General features: G+C 57.1%; 1 protein-coding gene across 5 annotated transcripts in view; it reads left to right on the top strand.

Annotated features, from left to right (window-relative positions):
- The first annotated feature begins 391 nt into the window (after positions 1-391).
- RPS6KA1 (ribosomal protein S6 kinase A1) overlaps positions 392-20,849 on the top strand; it is a 36,323-nt gene continuing 15,865 nt past the window's right edge. The window contains exons 1-11 of one of the 5 annotated variants that reach the window (XM_032629056.1): positions 11,971-12,103; positions 12,727-12,870; positions 13,985-13,994; positions 14,842-14,958; positions 15,230-15,311; positions 17,202-17,282; positions 17,464-17,543; positions 18,922-19,028; positions 19,755-19,792; positions 20,140-20,282; positions 20,659-20,729. In XM_032629056.1, coding sequence (XP_032484947.1) covers positions 12,803-12,870; positions 13,985-13,994; positions 14,842-14,958; positions 15,230-15,311; positions 17,202-17,282; positions 17,464-17,543; positions 18,922-19,028; positions 19,755-19,792; positions 20,140-20,282; positions 20,659-20,729 — 797 coding nt within the window. In that variant the 5' untranslated portion in view covers positions 11,971-12,103; positions 12,727-12,802. The other 4 variants (XM_032629047.1, XM_032629064.1, XM_032629073.1 and 1 more) reach the window with 4 other exon arrangements.

Consider the following 20,849-nt stretch of genomic DNA (forward strand, 5'->3'; position numbering starts at 1 on the left):
GGGGAGAAAGAACATCTGGGGAGCTATTCCAAACGAGGTGAGTGGGGGAGATGGGTAGCCCTGGCATGGTCCCCTCCGGGGACCAGGTTTGGGAGGGAGGAGCCAGGAGGGCCTCTTCTGGGCTGAGCACAGCGCGGGCCCAGGGCTCGCGGTGAAGGCGGGGCCCGCACTCTCTTCGCGGCGGGGGCTGGGGGTCCGTGCTGGGAATGCCGCGCCGCGGGGGCCGGGGCGGGGCTTTATTGGCCCCGCCCTTCGCGCAGGTAGCCAATGGGCGCGGCGGCGCCGGGTGACGGAGGGAGCCGAAGTGCGAGTGCCGCGGCGGCGGCGGCGCGGACGGCCCAGCGAGAGCGAGAGGGTCTCGGCGGGCGCGAGGGGGTTAGGGGGCGCGGGGACGAGGGGACGCGGGAGCGCGGAGCCTGGGACCACGGGACCTGGGAGGCGAGGCGGCCCGGACCGCCGGTGGAGCGCGGGCCGCCCAGCGGCGGCGCGATGCCGCTCGCCCAGCTCAAGGAGCCCTGGCCGCTCATGGAGCTGGTGCCGCTGGACCCGGAGGTGAGTGAGCTGGGCGGGGGACGGGCGCTGGCGGCCGGCGAGCCCGAGTCCCCACAGGGGCGGGGCGGCCCGCGGCGCCTCTGTAGCCTGGCGGGCGCCCGCGCGGACGCGAGTGCCCTCCGATCTCTTGCCCCTTCTCCGGCGCCACCCCCTTCTGCCCCGGGTGTGTGTGCGCGAGGGACAGTTCCGCCACAGCGCCGAGAAACCCCCTAGCCCGGAGAGGGAATGCCGTGGTGCGCTGAGATCTGACCCCCGCCTCACCCCACACACCTAGGACCTGTACCGGGAGCTGTCGGAGTTTCCTTCGTTAGGGCAGACGGCCAGGGCTGGGGTGTCAGATGTCTCGGATTCCACAAGAGACAAGGATCATGGGACCCCCCCCCCAACTTCTCCTTGATGTCTCCCAGCGCCCTACCCCAAGAGCTCCCGCTACTCGGCTGCTGACCCTAGAAGGATTGTCCCTCTTGACCCTAGCAGTTGTGGAATTTGGGGTGACACCGCCCGTCTGGGGCTGAAACTCTTGGTTTTCTTTGCCCCAGCCTAGGGTCAGAGGACACCTGTGTCACCTGCTCCAGGCTGGGGGGAAGAGAATGGGGAAAAGCCCTTAGACATTGTGAAAATTATTCCTGGAGATGAGGAGAACGTTGGTTCCTGCCCCATCCCATAGGAAGGACTGGGCCCCTGAGGAGTCTGGCCTCTGCCTGCCTAGCGTCTCCCAGAAGCACCTCCTGCCCTCTGAGGATTCTATGGTGCTAGGCCCTAAGCTTGCAGAAGGCCAGCTCTTCCTGTGCCCTTTGACCCCCAGGGTCAAGGTCAAGCCCATCTGCCAGCAGATGGAGAAAAAAAACTTTTCCCTTAGCCTCATTCTGGGAAGGAGGTAGGTGATACTGCCTTTCCAGAGGGGATGTGGGGACATGCAGGGAGGGCATGGAAACCTCAGTGAGCCTGGGAGCCAAGGTGATTTTCTTCTGGCTTGGGCTCGGAGCCCCTGCTTAGATCCCCTCCTCTGCCCTCTCTTAACTGGGGCAACCACCAAGTGCCCTGCCTCTCAGGGTCACAGGTTGAGATCAGAGTGAGGATCCCTGGTCCCCAGAACCCAGGGTGTGCTGCCCCTTTAAAGGGATGGTCATGGCTGACACTGGCTATTGGAGGGTGGACGCATGGCAGGATTAGGTAGCCAACCTGAAGGCGCAATTTGGAGTAAATTGCTTTGGGATCCCTGCCATGGGGTTTTTACGGGCCCTGCTCCGTTCAGTTCTCTCGCTGACTCACCCTCTGAGGTGAGGAACACTGCCCTCTGCAGCCCCTATCCACCACAGCCCACCCCCCAAGGACTGGGGCACAGGGGGTTGGGGAGGTGCTCAGAGGTGGATTCCTTTGCCTTGGCATACCATTGAGACCTAGGCCTCCCTAGAGGAAGGTGGACTGGGAGGGGCCAGGGAGAGACTTAATCTGAGGACTTACCATGGGTTATACTAGTAGGGAAGAAAGACACCCAGGAGCTCAATTCCCAGTCCAGGGCACTACTTCCTGTTTCTCTTTGGGGAATCCTGGGGCAGGGGCCAGGTTTAAACAGGAAACTCAACTCAGTTTTAGTACTGCTGCAGCTGAACTCTGAGAGGAAGAGACTGGCTTATTTCCTAGGATTAGGGGGGCTGTGATTTCTCTAGGAGCTTCAGCTTGGAAACACTGTGTGACCCCCAATCAGTCTTTAGCCTCTCTGGGACTCTGTTTCTCCAATGGCCAGGGCTGGTTTCTGGCCTCTGCTTTCTGGGCCTGAGAGGGTACAGAGTCCCGAGTACCACTGCCCATTTTCCTCCTCCCCACTCCATGGAGGTGCCAGGCGACTGGGTGTTATTGTTTGGGTAACAGGAGCCATGGGGCAGCCAGGGCGCGGGTTGGGCTGTTTTCACTGGAGAACAGGGCCTCGCTGTTCTTAGCCCAGGTGACATGTAAGTGATACAGCAGCCTGACCTGCAGGTATAGGCGCTGCTGCTGGCTCCTGGCCAGGAAGGAGGCAGGCAGAGGGGCTGGTGGGGGCATTTGGCAGAGGCCTGGGATATAGACTGCCCTGCCCTCCCCATGACGCTGCCGAAAATGGGCTGCTGGGAGGCGGGGCCTTGTCTGGGGTGTGGCCCAGGTGGAGTAAACCCATTGGAAGTGTGGTTGACGATTCTGCCTGCGCCTTCCCTGGCCTTGCTGAAAGCAGTAACCTTGACCCCAGGCCCAGCCTCGCTGTGTACAGAGCTTCATTATGTGCCACCCACCCCACTTCACCACTGTTACCTTATTAAAATAAAACAACTCTCAAAACAACTTCTCAAGGTAGGGATTATTACCCCCATTTTCATATGGAACAGCTGAACTCAGAGAGGAGAACTGGCCTGTGAATTAATGTCAGAGTCAGAATTGGAACCCAGATCTCTTGTCTCCACCCTAGTTGGGGGAGGCTTAAGGACAGGGAAGAGCTGGGATCAAACTGGCCCAGGTGGAAGGTACTCCAAGAGAGGCTCCGGATGTTGGCAGACTCCCCTGTCCAGCCTTTGCTGAGGGCTGGTGGTACCAGCCGGCCCTGGCACCTGGCCCCCAGCTTCCAGCAGCGCGCAGGGCTGCCAGTGCTGGGCTCTGAACCCAACTCCTGGGGCTGCTTCCTGCCTGTGGGGCACGTGCTGTCTTTGTCCATCTGCTGCCCGGCCTCTCCAGACGCTGCCCTGGCCCCTCTTCCCGAGACAGAGCTGGTTGGGCGGGGAGGAAGGATGCATGGTGAAACCCATCTCTGACCTCTGGGGAGGGGGCACAGTGGTCTGGAGGCCCTCCGCAGCTGTCCCCATGAGTAGTGCTCTCTGGGGAAGAGGGAGGAGAGTGGGTCTCCATCCTCCAAGAGGCCAAAAGCCCTTTCCTATACCAGATTTTTTAGACAAGGTCTTTCATTCAGTATTCTGCAAGGTCAGTATCATTGTCCTCTTTCGTTCATTCATTCGTTCATTCAGCAAATATTTATTGAGCACTTATCATGTGACAAGTACTCATCCAAGCAGCAGGGTACAGCTGTGAACAAGATGGACCTGCCCTCGTAGTACAGATGAGGAAACCGAGGCTCAGAGAAGTAATGTGACAGACACAAGGTCAGAATGAGAGGCTGGCAGAGCTAGCATTAGTGGCTGTGTCTTTGTGGCTGCAGACCTGTGTTCTTTCCACCATCTGTGCAGCAGTCAGACCAGAGGGGCAAATGAGCCCTGTCTTCCCAGGACCCTGGCTCTAAGGGGAGAAGCTCACCTGTGGTCCTCTTTGCACTTCCAGTCCTTTCTCCAGGGCTGCCCATTCCCCTCTAGAGACCTTGTGCAACAGCTCTTACAGGCGTGGGGCTCCATGAGGATGGCATCCAAGCTAGAGACCCCTGGACTGGAGGCAACCAAATGGGGCCTGTGGAGCCCCCTGAATCCTCCAGGATACTGCTCTGTCAGCGCACACGTCTGGGTACGCCCACCACCTCCTCCCCTCCCTCATCAGGGATTCAGGCTTGCAGCCACATGACTCTGGGTCATGGCCCGATGTCTTAGGGACCACACGTAAGTCCCTCAACTCTCTGAACCTTGTCTGAAAAATGGGAGTAATAGAACTTTCTCTGGGGAATTCCCTGGCGGTCCAGTGGTTAGGACTCTGCACTTCCACTGCCGGGGGCATGGGTTTGATCCCTGGTCGGGGAACTAAGATACCGCATGCCGCATGGCATGGCAAACAAACAAACAAACAAACCAAACTTGCTCTGGCCTCCTTGCTCTCTTTGCTGGGTTGAGTTTTCATTTGACAGGCTACATGCTGGACCCTGATCTGGGTGCCAAGGAGATGATGCTGGACAAGTCATGGCCCCTCCCTGAGTTAATCTGCAGTTTGCTCGGTGCTGTGAGGCCCAGAGGAGGGAGGAAAGGGCTTGAGACTGTGTGGACAGAGGAGATGACGTTAGAACTGAGTCCTGAAAGAAGACCAGGGGTTTGCCAAAGTGACCAGGCAGGAAAGGTTTTCTTGGTAGGAGGAGCCACCGTGCAGATGCATGGGGATGTGAAACAAGCTGGTCTGTTCAGGGTCTCAGGTTGATCAGTTTAGCTCCGTAATAGGGCCTGATAGTAATAATGGGGACTGTTTGTGGACCAGTTACGTGCCAGGCATGTACTTTACAGACACTATTTTGCTTGCTTCTTACAGCCACCCAATGAGGTACATTACTTTTATCCCCATTTCACAGATGAGGAAACTGAGACCTTGAGAAATGAAGTAGCCTCAGGGTCATGCAGGTGGTAGAAGCCAGAATTTGAACCCACAAGGTCAGGTTCCAGAACCCACATTAATCACCTATGTTGGGCAGTTGGTGATGACGGCTTTGAACGCCATGCCAAGGAGCTGGGACTTTATCCTGCAGGCAGTGGGAAGCCGTGGAAGGGTTTGGGGCCTGGTACGTAGGAGGTTCTCAATAAGGAGTGAGTGAGTGACCAAGGGAGCCGATCACTCAAGTGTAACGATTACAGTTGAGTTTTAGGAAGGCTGAGGATTTGGAATGGGGGAGGCTGGTGTATAGGCCGTTGTTACCATCTGGGGGAATTATGTCAAGAGTCTAGAATGCTGGGTGAAGTGGAACTCCATCTACAAATGCACCGTGCCTCCCCCTCCCCCCAGCCCTGGTCGACCTGGTCCTTCTCCCCAGGCTTCTGAGAGATGACAGGTATGTGTATGCGTGCGTGGTGGGGCCTGTGGAACACTGGCCCCTGGGGAGGATTAGGGGCATTAAAGGGGCTCAGGGGGCAGGATGTCCTGGGAACAACAAGGGGAGGGCTGCTCCAGGGGCAGGGAGATTATGTAATGGGCAGAGCACAGCTATGCCTGCCGCTGCCGAACAAAGCCACAGCTGCCCTGTGGACCCGGCCCCTGGCTCCAAAGTCCTGGGTCTTCCTGGCCTCTCCACACTCTCGCTGTGCAGGAGGGGTGGGGACAGCTTCTTTCAGCTTCCCAAGGCCCAGATGGGGTAGGTTACTCACCTCATATCACACAGGAAAGGGATGGTGTACCCCAGGGTGAGTAGCACCCACCTGAGGGTGAGGTCTGGGGGCTGGAGGACTGCCCAGGGGCGGGCTCCAGTGCCTGCCTCTCTGCAGGTAGTTCCCCTAGCTGGGCAGTGGGCTGCTTTTCCTCAGTCCTCTTTTGAGCACCTCCTGGCGTCAGAGACTGGATTTTGAATCCCCACTTACCAGCAGTGTAACCTTATGCGCCATCACTAGGCCCCTCTGCGCCTCAGTTTCTTCCTTTGCCAAGTGGGACCAGGGCCTGCCTCCCAGGTCAGGAGGGTTTAATGGTGCCACAGGTGTGAGGCACTGAGCCCAGTGCCGGGCATGTGGCAGGGGCTCGGAAGAGGAAAGCTGTTAGCACCAAGCCCTAATCTCTGCCCTCCCAGGGCTCCCCGTTTTTTAGGAGGGGCAGGCCCGTGTGTAAATAGTCCCTGCGTTGTGATAAGTGGTAAAATGAAGGATCGCAGGACCGTAGTGGAGCAGCAGTGATTCTGCGAGGATAGGGAGGGGTCCCAGAGCAGGCAGGGCCAGGGTGCCCACCATCACTGGGCTGGACGCTCTTCCAGACTTCGTTTCCTTCAGCCCTTGCATCAACCTTGGGAGGTGATGTAAATACCTTCCTGCTACAGATCAGGAAACTGAGGCCTCTTGAGTTGGTTAGTTGGCATGCACAGTTTGTCTGTGGCAGAGCTGGGAGTCCTTTCCTTCTCACTGGGAGAAGGTGACATTTGAGCTGAGCCTTCAAATATGAGGTATTTGCCAGGCAGAGAGCCTGAGGGAGAGATGCCGGGAAATGGTCCGCCTGAGTTGTGAGGGGCTGTTGCAGGAGCCTTGATGCCTGTGCCCTCCCTGTGAGAGTGGAGGTAGAGAGGACACAGCCAGAACTCCTGCCCTCACCTCCATGGCCCCCTAGCTACTGGGAGCAGCCGAGGGTGGGGTTGCCCCATGGGGTCTATCTTTGCTTTGTGCCGCTCTGCTAAGTTTTGACAGTGTTCCCTCATCTCCCTTCTCTTTTCCAGAATGGACAAGCCTCAGGGGAGGAAGCTGGACTTCAGCCGTCCAAGGTAAGGACCGGGGCTAGCACCAGAGCTAGGGACTGTCAGGGGTGGGGGACCGTTTGCATGGAGTGGAAGAGGAGGGAGGCCTGCCCTCGTTCCCCCCAGGTGTGAGGCCCTTTGGCCCAGCTCAGCCTTCCTTCTCTGGTCCCACCTAATCCTTGAGGCAGCCCTGTGTGTCAGGATTACTTGCTCCAACCTTCCTGTTTCTCAGGTGAGGGGACTGTGGCCCAGACAGGGTCAGAATCCAGGCTAGAACTCTGGTTACCCATTACCCAGACCAGGACACTTCCTCAGTTTATTTACTCGTGGCAGCTTGGCCGACTGTATTGAGACGGTGAAGGGGTGCTGAGAGAGGCTCAGGTCTGCTGGGCCTGACGTGGGCCTGGAATCATCTGGGCACCTGGCGCTGGAGGGAACCTGGTGGCCTCAAGTCTAACCAGGGCCCAGTGCCTGGCATGTGGCGCACAGGCCATTTCTCAGGGACCCCACCTCCCAGCCCCAGGCTGGCTCCCTCTCCTCTGCTCTTTCTGCTTCCCCTGGGTTCCTCCCTTCAGCCCCTCAGCTCCTGTTGCTGGTTTTGTGTGTTGACAGAAGTACCAGGACTGGGTGACAGTTGTGTGACCTTTGGTGGGTCGTTTGTTTCCTCTGGGCCTGGGCTTTCTCATCTCCATGTTGAGCGCCTCCAATTCTCGAGGAGCTGTGAGGTCACAGAGCTGCTGGCTGTGGAGGGGCTTTGGAAGCCGCCAGGCAGGACAAAGTATGGGTTCTGGCAGTAGAGCCAACCTGAGTTCGAGTCCTGGCTCCACCATCACCATTTGACCAGAAGCTTCTCAAAAGTTTCCTCAGCTGTACCTTGGGAATAATAGTAACCTACTTCTCAGGAGTGACGTGAAGGACAAGTGAGGTAGCAACTGCTTGCCACACAGTGCCTTCAGCAGCAGCAGCGTGGATGCCCTACTGTATCGCTCAGCGCCACTGACTGTTAGTGGCCACACCCTCCTGGCCTGGGTCTGCCTGGGCACCAGACCACGAGACCCGGAGCTGGTCCTGATGTTTGCCTTGACTCAGCCTCCTAAGATAAGGGAGCTGAGCTACCTGGGGTAGGGCAGGCTGACAGAAGTAGGCTCCCACCCCCTCCTTTTTTTGGTACTATGGCAACCTTGGACCACCAAAAGCAGTCCACGTGGTGTGGACTGGGCCCCTTGGCTTATCTCAGCCCCATGTCTGGAGAATCTCTCCCCACAAAGGAGCTGCCCCTGGTTGCCTAGTAACAGAATGAAGGGGCTGTAGGTCTCCAGTGAAGACCCAGAATGTTCAGATCTTGGGGCTGTGGTTCTGGGAGTTGCAGAAGTGCTTGCACCTTTGAGGGAGCTGGTGGTGAGTGCAGCTTCTCACCTCAGTGCTAGAGAGGCTGGTTGGGAAAGGGCAGGAACTTACCCAGGCGGGCGACCTACATTTGATCCCAAGCCTGGGACTCCTTCTTGCTCTAGAGCAGATCCTGGGCTGGGAAGGGAGATGTGGCTGGACACGATGGGTCAGGGAGAACCTCGAATGCCACGTTAAGGGAGAGACAGCGCCATATCAGGAGCTTTGCATTTGGTTCTCATAACACCCCTGGAGGTTAACTCTCCCCATTTTACAGATGAGAAAATTGAGGCCCAAGGTCAAATAGCTGGTGGGCGATAGGGTCAGGTCTTGCCTGACCAGAGAGCCCACCCTCCTCCCAGCCCAGGAAACACACTGAGTGCTGAAGAGGAGGAGCACTGGGTCCCCGTGACCCCAAGTCCCATCATTCCTCGGAACCTGCTCATTCACCTTCTCCACTGCTCCAGAACCTCCCAGCATCCCCAGTGCCCACTTCTGGGCTCAACACACCAGGGAGCGCTCAGCCTGTGGTCAGGACCTCATCCCTCTGTTTAGTGGAACAAGCTGGCAGCAAGCTGGTTTATGTTTTACAACATCAGACTTTCAGTGCACCCTGCTGTAGCACTGGGGACCCCAAAATGAATTCAACACCCACCCTCAGGGAGTTCCCAGTGTTGGGGGAACGGTGGTAACAGGAAAGCTGTGTAGAGGGCGCTGTGATGGGGAAGAACAGGCTGTGGGCACCTAAGACCTCCATTCCGCACCAGGCCTCATAGTGGGCAGTGAAATATACCACCTTCCTACATGTCTCTTGGGGGCATGATGAGATGAGCGCATCCCGGGCAACCCAGCCAGTGGCATCTGAACTCAGGGCTGAGCGTGGACCAGGACAATCACTGCTGTGTGTGGCAGAAGAGGAAGAGTTGGGATGGGCCGTGGGGCACCAGGTCACCTTCCCTGCAGAGCTGGCATTTGGCTGGGCCTCGAAAGGCAGGATTTGGGCAGCTGGAGAGAAAAGTGGGCCTTCCAGGTGGAGGAGAGGCCTGACTTGGAGGGGGACTTGGGAGGCAGGGGCTCTGAGTTCAGAATCCTGCCCCTCTTTCTTGTTTGTTGTGTAACCTTGGGCAAGTGATTTGCCCCTCTGAGGCTCAGATGTCTTTTCTGTAAAAGAATAGGGTCCACCCCACAGGGCCACCCAGAGGAGGGAACGTGATGTGTATAAAGTGAAGAATCCAACAGGGTTTGAGGCATAATATTGGTGTTTAATGCTTGCTTATTTTATCCATTTCAGGCAGAAGGGGAGATTGGGGTTTTAGCAGCTATAGTGAGGACTGCAGTCTAGGGTGAGAGCTCCTGGAGTGCACCTGGTGCCCTCAGGCATGCTGGGACTCCATTCACCCTCCCTCCCTTCCTGGGGGTGGACTGGGTGCCCCAGGCCCCCTCCCCTGGCTATCTCCGGAGCTGGACCCCTTTGAAGCTCCTGCAGGTCTATTTTGAGAGCTGAGCGTCTCCCCCCTCCCCTCCTCTCTTCCTGTTTATGAAACCCTGATCCCTCCCGGATCCCTCATGCTCCCCCTGGCTGGAGCTCAGGCAGGATGTGACTGTGGACTTCGGGGAGCCTTGGGAGCTTCAGGTGTTGAGGGGAACTTCCCTGGGACTAGCCAGGGCAGGCTAGCCCACCTTCCCAGCACCTGAGACCTGCTGGGCTCTGTCCCTTCAGCCTGCCCAGAGGAGGCCCTGCGGCAGTAAGAGTGCCCGTGTAATCCAGGGAGTTATGTTTACCACATCCCTTTGTTTCTGTGGCCCATTTTGCTTCTAGAAACAACCTTTTGAGGGTGGAACAATCTAGTTTTGACCTCTATTTTATAGAAGAAGAAACTGAGGCTCAGACAGGGAAAGAGATTTGCCTGGGAACACTCAGCTAGTGAGTAGACGGTTCTTAATTTCCCACGCTGTACTCCTGGCCTCAAGCCTCTTTTCCACGCTGGTCTCTTCCTACACGGAGTGTCTAAATTTTTCCTCCTTTCTGCCTGGCCAACTCCTGTTCATCTTCAGGGTCCAGCTGGACTGCCCTGTCTTCCTGGACCTCACCCCCTGCAGATAGTTAGAGCCTCTGGGCACCTACAGCACCTTGACTGCACTGTGTCCCAGGATAGTTGTGTCTTGTTATTGTGTATTTATTTTGGGGACAGGTCTGCCTTAACATGTGCGCCTCCTAGTGTCTGGTTCCTGGCCTGAGGACAGAGCAGCGGGCCAGTAGCTGTGAGTGATTTCCAGAGGGGAGGCAGGCTGGCAGGGCTTGCAAGGAAGGTGATAATGAAATGCTTAGAGTGTAGGCTTTGGAAGTAAACAGGTTGATTTTGCCCTGAGCTCTCCCCCTTTCTGGCCATGTGGCCTTGGGCAAGTTACTTTCTATCTGAGTCTAGTTTTCTCCTCTCTGAAATGGGATCAGTACTTCCTTGGAGCTAGGACACAGGGCCTGGCAGAATCCACACCAACAAAAGTTGAGGGAAAGAATGACTTCATGCAATAAATGTTCAATTAATAGGCACAATTCTTATTGTCATTCCATGCCAGTCCTGGCCTCGGGCCCAAAGCCACCTCCCCTATCAAGGATGCCTGGGAAATGTAGATCCCTCCTCACCTGCCCAGAGGCATGCTGGGAGAGGCGTCTGGGGACATCTGTCCCATCAGAGGGGGCAGTCCTGGGAGGCCCTGCAGATGATGCCAGCTGGGGGAGGGGCTGTTGGTGTACATTAGGGCCAGAGATTAGCAGGTGGGCTTGGGTTGCAGCTGCTGGAGGGAGGCCCAGTGTGGGGACCCTACGGGCCAGGGATCAGGTGGGGGGGATCTGGGCTTCTCTCCAGCTGCCTTGTGGGAGGAAGTAAATAAGAGGAAGTATCTCTAGGGGGAATGGGGCAGGGACCAGGGGGTGGGGTCTGGTGCTGTCCTCCCTACTCCTGCCACCAGCGGCCTCACAGGCCCTGCACATTCCCTTCAGTGAAGGCAGTTCCGAGACAGTTTCCTTCCTGTTGCCCCTTCCCGTACCCTGCTAGCCATGGAGAGTCTTCCTTTGCTTCCGAGGGATGCAAGGGTTGAGGGGCCCCAGCCGGCACTGGACCAGAGAGCTTTGGGGCTCTCAGGACTGCCACAGCCTCCAGACCTCAGACGCTCCAGAAGAAGCTGGAGTACAGTGAGAGGCCTCGGTCTAAGGAAGCATCTTTCACAACACCCAGCAGGCCGTCATCAGGCAGTTATTGGAGGCCCTGTGGGGACTGGAAGGGGAAGTTCGGTGTATGTGGGAGCGTTTCCACATAGGGGATGTCTGTGGAAATGGTTTCCGATCATCGGACTGTGTGCATTTGTGTGTGTCATTTTCTGTGGGTGTGCTGGTGTCAGTGATGTGGTGAGGCCATCTGGCAAAGGGCTGGGCCTGGTCAACCCCTGCCCCATGGCTACCTGCTCCTCCTCTCAGGCCTCTGTGAGGTTCATGCTAGGGCCTTCTGCCCCCTTGGCCGTCCCAGGGCCCTGGGCTGGCAGGCTTCTTAGGGCAGGGTGGTGCCCGCTCTGTGGGCTGCCATTTTGGGCGGGCCCAGCCATGGGAAGGTCACTACGGGGGAAGGATTTCCCATGCTCCGGACCGGGACAGTCAGAGATGGTGGCCTTGGTGACCTCTGCCCCCCATTCTCTCCAGGGGCTGTTTGCAGGTGTGGGGTACCCACTGTGTCACTGCCTCATCTCCTTGTAACTTCTGTCTGTGTTCTAGTCTCCTTTCCTTAGGATCAGAGGAGATGAGAGATGTCTCTCTGGGCCCACCCTGGAGCCCCGGGTTTGGGGTCTGCACTGTCCCCTCCTTAGCAGGGGAGCCTAAGCCATCTTCTGTCCCTCCTCCCTGCAGAGGGGGAAGTGAGAAGGAGTGGGTCAGGGACCCTGCCTGCTCGGCCAGGAAAGCTGAAAAAGCAGAAGTAAGGGGAGTAACTGGGCCCTCTGACCGCCAGCTTGGGCCCCACCATGCAGACCCCGGCAGATTTCCCCAGAGTTGAGAGAGACTCACTCCCCTGTCCCAGAAAGGTGAGCAGAGGGTTGGCCTGCCTCCAGCGGGGTCTGTCATGACTCTGGGCAAGGAATGGGTTTGGGGGTGGCTGTGTCCCCTGGGGTTTCCGGGTGACTGCCTGTGTCCCCAGGGAGTGTTCTCAGTCAGAGGCAGACAGACAGGTGGAGATTCAGACCTCAGGATGGGGTGGGTAGGGGTTGCTGTGTGGTCTTGGCCCTCCCCAGCCCCTCTCTGAGCTGGGCTTTCTGCCTGTCCCACCCACTGGGTTACACTCAGGGGCCTGATTAGCCTGCAGCTTTTGTGGCTGTTCAGGATCCCCTGAAGATGGGGCTGTGTCTCTGAGGGTCAGCATCTCGAATGGGAAGTCCCCAGACTGTCCTGGTACTAAGGGAGGGGGCAGGCTTGGAAAGGCAGGACATGGCTCTGGCTGACTTACCTGCCCACGCTTTCCTGGTACTTGAGGTCTGCTGACCCCAGGCCAGGCAGTAACCAGGGGAAGAACTTGGGTTTGAGCTGGCTCTGCCACCTGTTCACGTTGAGCCTGGGTGAGTCACTGTCCTGTGGGCCTCAGTTTCTTGTTCCTGAAGTGGGGGATGACAGCTTTGGGATATTTGGATCAAAGCTATCCGTTTGCATTCAGGAGACATCCATCTCGGTCTCCAGTGTCTTGATCCTGGGCCCCTCAGGCCATAGCATGGGAAGGAAACTCCAGAGAAATGGAATTCCTCAGAGATGAGTCTGCCACAAATACCAGACTGCTCTCCCAAGTGCTGGGAGTTTGCAGGTGATGTCCCATCGCTTTCCTGCCCCCAGGCAGACTAGCAGGAACCTGGAGGTCTTCCCTTAAGTCCAGAGTCTGACTCTCGGGGTGTCTTTGTGTCTTTCCTGCCTGTATGTGTGCCCTGGGTATCTGTCAGTCTCTTTGGGCCTCACTGATGCTGACTGCTGCCCACCTGCCTCTGTTGTTGAGCTCCTGTCTCTGTCTCCACTTCATGAGTGTCTGTCTTCACCTGTTGGGTACATGTCACGTACTGGGTGCCTGTTGGGTCGTGTCCCCTTCTGTCTCTGCCTGTTGAGTACATGTCCCCATCTGTCTCCACCTGTTGGGTGCAGGCCCCCATCTGCCTCTGCCTGTTGGATCCCCATCTGTCTCTGCCTGTTGGGTACATGTCCCCATCTATCTTTGCCTGTTGGATATGTGTCCCCATCTGCCTCTGTGTGTTAGGTATGAGTCTCTGTCCACTTCTGCCTATTAGGTGTGAGTCCCTTCCTGCCTCCGCTTGTTGGGTACATGTCCCCATCTGTCTCTGCCTATTGGATGTGTGTTCTTCCTACCTCTGCCTGTTGGGCATGTGGACTCTCCTACCCATCTGTTGGATGCCCACCTTCATCTGTCTTCACCTGTAGGATGCCTGCCTCTGCCTGTTGGGTGTCCCTCTTTATCTGCCTCTAGATGTTAGTTGCCTGTCTCTCCCTGTTGGGTACCTATCTACTCCTCAGTAGCTGGGTTGGCATGGGGCTTTCCCTTTGAAGGCCCACAGGGAGGATGGGGAGGAGGGCCCGAGGGCAGCCCTCAGGCAATAGGGAGGGGGAAGAGAGAGGAAGGGAGCGTGGTAAGGGAGCTGGGAAACCACAGGCCCTGAGTGATTGGCAGTCCTGGGCTGGGCCCAGCCCCCGCCTTCACCCTGCACATCCGCCTTGGGCCTGGCCACCTCCGCAGCAGCCCCGGACGCTGCCTGCTCCTGCCATGGTGCCTCTCCCCAGCCCAGGCGGATGGAGCGGGATCCCAAGCTGCCCCGTCTGCGGCTCTGGGCCCTGCTTCCCTGGCTGCCCAGGAAGCAGCGGCCCAGGATCAGCCAGACTTCTCTGCCTGCCCCTGGCCCTGGCCCTGGCCCCAGGCGGGACTCGGTGAGTGTGCCCAGATGTCTAGGCCTGGCCTGACTGTGGCCGTTGGAGCAGGTGCCTTGGAAGCCAGTTTAGCCTCAGCTGGCTCTGGGCTCTCCTTGCCCACGCCTGTCCCTACTGGGTGATTGGACCCTGCCCAGACTTGCTTCCTGGGGAAGTGAGGAGGCACTTCAGGGCTCCAGGGCCATATGGACAGATTGGAGGGAGGGCAGAGGGGTCCTAGAACAACTGGGACATGGCAAGGGCTTTCTAGTAGACTTGTATGAAGGAAGTTTCAGAGGGTGGAGCATAGAGTCTCTGGCCTTAGCTCCTACCCACCCCAGACTGGCACTTACCCGGTTGTTGGGGGAGTCTGAGGTGACTCTTGGGTTCTTGTGTATCTCAGCCCTGTCCTTCTAGCCAGAGACAGCCCATCTTCCATCTTGACTAGGAACAAAAGCCCAGTTGTGCCTTCCCAGTATGAGAAAAAACCCTACTTCCTATTGTGGCAAAACCAAAACCTTTGCAGCAGGGGGAGGGGAGCCGCACAGGGAGGACCTGGGGCAGGTTCGTGGGCCTCAGCCAGAGCCTGGGCTTGCCTCCACCTGGCGGTGCCTGGGCATCCCTCTGGGCCTGAGCAGGCTGGAGCACCAGGAGGTATAGGAGCTCACCTGACCTGGCACCTTGGTAATTTTCCCCTCCCTGGCTTTTGCTCTTGATGAACTGGGAGGCCCTGTCAGGGTAGCTGGCTGGTTGGGCCTGTAGGACCCTGTCTGCCAAGATCCGGTGGGAGTAGACTTGGATGGGGGGACATGCCCTATGCTGACCTGAATGGGGCCCACCGTGCTCACCAGCTCTGTTCCTCCATCAGGATGAAGACGTCCTCAAGGAGATCTCCATCACGCACCATGTCAAGGCTGGCTCTGAGAAAGCCGACCCATCCCATTTTGAGCTCCTCAAGGTTCTGGGCCAGGGATCCTTTGGCAAAGTGAGTCCTGAGCCTACAGCTGGAATGGCAGCGCTGGTCATGTCAGAGGGCAGGTGGGAGGGTCACCTTGGAGCTTAAAAGATCAGAGGGCAAGGGTTGATGTGTCTAAGGGGAGGAGGAGAGAGGTCACCGTGGTACCCAGTGGGGACACAAGGTCAACTTGGTGCTTAGGGAAGTTGGAGGTCAGCCTAGGACCTGGAGCGTGTGGGAGCTGATGTGTTCGACCCCTGCCCAGCTCCTCCCCTGGTTTCCCCCGCCGCTGCCTTCTCAGGTCTTCCTGGTGCGGAAGGTCACCCGGCCTGACAGTGGGCACCTGTATGCCATGAAGGTACTAAAGAAGGCGACACTGAAAGGTGAGTGGGGGGTATCTCCCCATGCGGAGCCCAGGTTGGGCACAGATTGAAGGAGACAGCCCAACTCTCAAGGGCCTTGGGTCTGATGGAGGAGATAGCTCTGTCACGAGGAGTACCTGGTCTGAAGGTAGAGAAACAGGCCTATTCTCAGCCGCTCCTCATCCCCCACCTCAGCTGATAGCAAAGACAGGGTCCATTCAGAAGAACAGACTTCCGGGGATTAACCCCACCCCTTCCTGCTCCCCTTAAGCCAAGTGCTGACTGTAGCTGAAGGTGCCTGGAAGGAGGCAGGGGGAGAGTGCACTGTGTTTGCGGGGGGCCTTGTGCTGTCAGCAGAGTTGCTTCGCAATGTTAGGAGAGTCAGCGGGAGATGTCTCAGGGTGGAGAAGGGCATGAGAGGAGAGGAGGGAACCCGGGAAACGAGGCAGCTGGGTGGGTAGGAGAGGGTGGGTCAAGGCAAGGCCGCAGAGATGGATGGGCTCAGAGAAGGGAGCTGAGCCCAGGTCTAGAATCCCGGACTTGCAGAGGGCGTGAGGGTGGTTGGAAGTGGGCTTTGGGCCCGGTAGTGTCTCTTTGACCAGCCTGGGAACCAGTGTGGCCACTGACCAAGTGAAGCGGGCCCCGGCTGGGCTGGGGGGTGGCGGAGAATAGGAGGTATTGGCCTTGGGGTCATGGAGCCACAAAGGGCTGTCTGTGGGGTGATGCAGCTGTGGTGCCCCAAGGCCATCCTGGTAGGGATGGGAGTCCTTCCCCAGGAGGGATGGTGGGAGGAGAAGAATGCTGCGAAGGGCTCCCAGGCTGGGGCAGGCGAGGCTGAGCAGACTCTGCAGCACGGTGCAGTTGGTGCTGTGACCAGGGAGCCCGGGAGAGCGTGGGTTGTAGCCTCAAAGGGTGTGGGCTCACATGAGAGTAGCCTTTTTTTTTTTTTTTAATTTATTTATTTTATTTATTTCTTTTTCGCTGTGTTGGGTCTTCGTTGCTCGTGTGGGCTTTCTCTAGTTGTGGCGAGCCGGGGCTGCTCTTCGTTGTGGTGCACGGGCTTCTCATTGCAGTGGCTTCTCTTGTTGCGGAGCACAGGCTCTAGGCGCGTGGGCTTCAGTAGTTGCAGCGTGTGGACTCAGTAGTTGTGGCTTGAGGACTCTAAAGCACAGGCTCAGTAGTTGTGGCGCACGGGCTTAGTTGTTCCACAGCATGTGGGATCTTCCCGGACCAGGGCTTGAACCCGTGCCCCCTGCATTGGCAGGCGGATTCTTAACCACTGGAATGCCAGGGAAGTCCCGGGACTTTTACTCCTTAAAAAAAAAAAGGGGGGGCTTCCCTGGTGGCGCAGTGGTTGAGAGTCCGCCTGCCGACGCGGCGGACACGGGTTCGTGCCCCGGTCCGGGAAGATCCCACATGCCGCGGCGCGGCTGGGCCTGTGAGCCATGGCTGCTGAGCCTGCGCGTCCGGAGCCTGTGCTCCGCAACGGGAGAGGCCACAACAGTGAGAGGCCCGCGTACCGCAAAAAAAAAAAAAAAAAAAAAAGTGTTTGTGGGATGTCTGCTGAGACCCATGAGTCTGAATTTCAGGCCCAGAGAATCTGCCCTAGACTGGAATTAGGGATTTTTATGCCAGATGGAGAGGGGGCTGATGAAGGCATCCCAGGGAGAGCCACGGGGGCAGAGGCTAAGGGTACACAAGGAACAGGATGCTTAGACTGGCTGGATTGAATGGCCTCCTTGGGGCATGGCAAGAGACAGGGCTAGAGAGATGGGCAGGGCCAAGGGCCAGCCCTGGGCACTGCCGAGAGATGTGAGGAACAAGTAGAAAGGAGAGTCCTTCTTAACCAGGGCTGGGCGTAGCTGTGTTGGGTGGCCAGACCCTTGGTAACCTCCTTCTTCCTCTGACCAGTGCGTGACCGCGTTCGGACCAAGATGGAGAGAGACATCCTGGCTGATGTAAACCATCCGTTTGTGGTAAAGCTGCACTACGGTGAGACTGCAGACCCTACTTGAGCTCCTACCCTACCTGCCAGCCTTTGCCCTTGCTGGTGGGCTGTTGCCTTCCCTGTATGTTGCCCTGTCTGCCACCCAGCAGGCTAAGGAAGTTGGGATCAGAGGGGCCAGGCCCAGGGCCCAGCTGGTTCCACCATGGCCTTTTCCCATCTCCCCAGCCTTCCAGACTGAGGGCAAGCTCTACCTTATTCTGGACTTCCTGCGTGGCGGAGACCTCTTCACACGGCTCTCTAAAGAGGTGAGCTGACACCCCACTGCCAGGGCACCAGGATGGAGCTGGCACGGCAGTGAGACATCAACCTGAGACTCCCCAGACCTGCCCAGCAGTCCCTGACCCACCCTGGGACAGAGCCCATTCCCTGGCAAAGCCTCTGAGAGTTTCCCCCAAGATGGTCTGAGAAGAATCAGGCTCTGGATCTGATGCTGCCCTGATTCCAGAAGCTAAGGGTGGCTCTCACCTCTTTCACCTCCATTCTTTCAGGGCTTCTCTGCGCAGGGCTATGAAGGATGCAGAGAAGCCCAAATCCACCTAGAAAGCTAGATGCTTTAACATTATGTCCCGTTAACCAAAAGGATTTTGAACTCACATAAAAGAATTTGAGGACTTCCCTGGTGGTGCAGTGGTTAAAAATCCGCCTGCCAATGCAGGGTACGCGGGTTCGAGCGCTGGTCTGGGAAGATCCCACGTGCCGTGGAGCAACTAAGCCCAGGTGCCACAACTACTGAACCTGTGCTCTAGAACCCGCGAGCCACAACTACTGAGCCCACATGCCACAACTATTGAAGCCCGTGCGCCTAGAGCCTGTGCTGTGCAACAAGAGAAGCCACCGTAATAAGCCCGTGCAATGCAATGAAGAGTAGCCCCCCGCTCGCCACATTTAGAGAAAGCCCGCGCGCAGCAACAAAGACCCAACGCAGCCAAAAATACATAAATAAATTTATTTGGAAAAAAAAAAAAGAATTTGAGCCAAATATAAAAATGGGACCATTAATACAACTTAAGCTTTAGAAGAGAACCAAACTTTTTAAATTTTTAAAATGTTATTTTAACGTTTAAATAGATAATACATGATTGAAAAGAAAAATATTCATTGAGAAGTCTTCCTCCCACTCCAGCCCCCTCTACCACCCCCCCACAGATAAACATTTTATTGGTTTTTATCCAAGCTTCCCACATTTCTTTGGAAATACAAACCAATTCATTGTGTGTTCTGAATCCTGACCCCTACTTTCTTACATACAAAGTACTGTTCTGTATGTACCGTTCTTTATCTTGCTTTTTTCACAACAGTGTATCTTGGAGATGGATCCATATCAGAACATGGAGGAATCCTTGTTCTAGTTTATGGCTGCATAGCACTCCATTATGTGGGGGAGAGAGTTTATTCTAGTCTACTGCTTGACCCTTGGGTTGTTTCCAGCCTTTCGCTGTTTGCATTTCAGTGCTACCATGAGTGACTTGGACGCTAGTCATCTTATTCTTCGGACCCCTTCATACAGAGAAGGGTGTATGGCACTGGAATCTCTAAGGAGGACTGGGAAGCTGCTGACTGCCCAGTGACCCAGCTCCTGAGGAAGAAGTGATCCCAGCTGAAGCCCTCTCCCGCCTGTTGCAGGTTATGTTCACGGAGGAGGATGTGAAATTTTACCTGGCCGAGCTGGCTTTGGGCCTGGACCACCTGCACAGCCTGGGCATCATTTACAGAGATCTGAAGCCTGAGAAGTGAGTGAAGGCCCAGCCGCGCCCGGCCTCCCTAGGTTGTACAGAGGCAGGCCCTGGGGCCTCTTCTAGGACAGAGCCAGCCTGCCGGGGTACGGAGCCAGCCTGATGGGCTGCCCCATGAACGGGTGGGGGGAGCAGAGTGGGGGAGGCAGCAGGCTCACCCGAGGGGCTGCCTGATCTCTAGTAATGCCATTACCAAGGGCCAGGTACCTCTGTGCCTGGGTGTTGCCTACTTTTTTTGCTAATCCAGTGTGACATCTGAGATGCCACCATTGAAGGTCATTCCTTGATATGGCCCTTCCTAGAATTTTCCTTAACCTCTGAATATTCTCAAGTGGTAACTTGGGAGCCAGGGGCAGGTGCTGAGGTGGAATGAGATGTGGCTTTAGAGTCAGGCAGACCCGATTTCAAATCTTATCTCTACCACCTACTAGCTCTGTGACCGGGGGAGTTATTTAACCTCCCTGAGCCTTAGCTTCCCCATTGTTAAAATGGGGCCATGAAAGTACCTACCTCACACAGTTGTTTCAAGAATTAGCAAGAAGGTAGGCAACACACCTACAGGGCACCACCAACACCCACTCCACCTGCCCATTCATCAGATGAGCGGTCCTGGGTGGATCACCTTCTCTGGGCTGGACCCGACCCCCGCAGGCCCCATGGTGTCCCCTGAACCCACCGAGGGCCCACAGCTGGGGCGCCCTGACTCCCATCTCTCCATTGCAGCATCCTTCTGGATGAGGAAGGCCACATCAAACTCACTGGTGAGTGGAGGGCACCTGACCCCTCCGGTTTCAGGGGAGGGCAGGATGGGCTCTTGACGGGCCTGGGCTGAGTGCCAGGGGATCCGCTTTTTCTGAGAGGCTGTGCCAGGCGCTTGGAAGCGGTCAAAAGCCCAGGCCCCAGACCTGGAAGGGCCTGGGTTTGAATCCCAGCTCCCCACTGTGTAACCTTGTGCAGGTCACCTAACCTCCCTGGGCCTCAGCTTCCTCCTGAGTGTGATGGGGGTGATGCCCTCAGGCCTCTGGGCAGGAGGGATAGGTGTGCAGGGAATGGCAGCAAGGAAGGCAGGGGGTCCTGAAGATGTGTCTTCTTGCCCTCCTTGCCACAGACTTCGGCTTGAGCAAGGAGGCCATTGACCACGAGAAGAAGGCCTATTCCTTCTGTGGGACGGTGGAGTACATGGCCCCCGAAGTCGTCAACCGCCAGGGCCACACCCACAGTGCAGACTGGTGGTCCTATGGGGTGCTGATGGTGAGTGCCCAGGCAGGGGTAAAGCATCCAGCCCAGGCCCTGGGCCTCAGTTTCCCCATCTGTGTAAGGGGGTGGTTGATGGTCTCTAAGGCTCTCCTCTTGTCCTCTCACAGCTAAGCTGGCCTCACCCTCCACCCAGCTGCAGTTTCCTTCCTTGGAAGGATTCCAGGCTCAGCCCCCAGCCCTGTGCTGGGCCTCTCCCCAGCTTTGGACCCCTAGTACTGTTCCTCGTGGTCTGATTGACAGAGTGGGGAGGGGCAGATGCAGTTCTTGATCCAGGCGGAGCTCCTAGGCCTGGAGCTGAGTGGCTGGGGTGGGAGGAGGTGGGGGCATGGGAGATGGGACCAGAGCCTGAACAGACCCTTGTCCTCTGCAGTTTGAGATGCTGACGGGCTCCCTGCCCTTCCAGGGGAAGGACCGGAAGGAGACCATGACACTGATTCTGAAGTAAGCTCCAGCCCCTCTCTGACACCTCAGGGTCTCCTCCACGCCTGGCCCCAGTTTGGGGGCCAGAGTAACACCCTGCACCTGCCTCAGATTCCCCATTAATGAGACACTCCTCTGGGT

This window comes from Phocoena sinus, chromosome 1 (assembly GCF_008692025.1).
Source record: "Phocoena sinus isolate mPhoSin1 chromosome 1, mPhoSin1.pri, whole genome shotgun sequence".
In the NCBI taxonomy this organism is placed as follows: Eukaryota; Metazoa; Chordata; class Mammalia; order Artiodactyla; family Phocoenidae; genus Phocoena; species Phocoena sinus.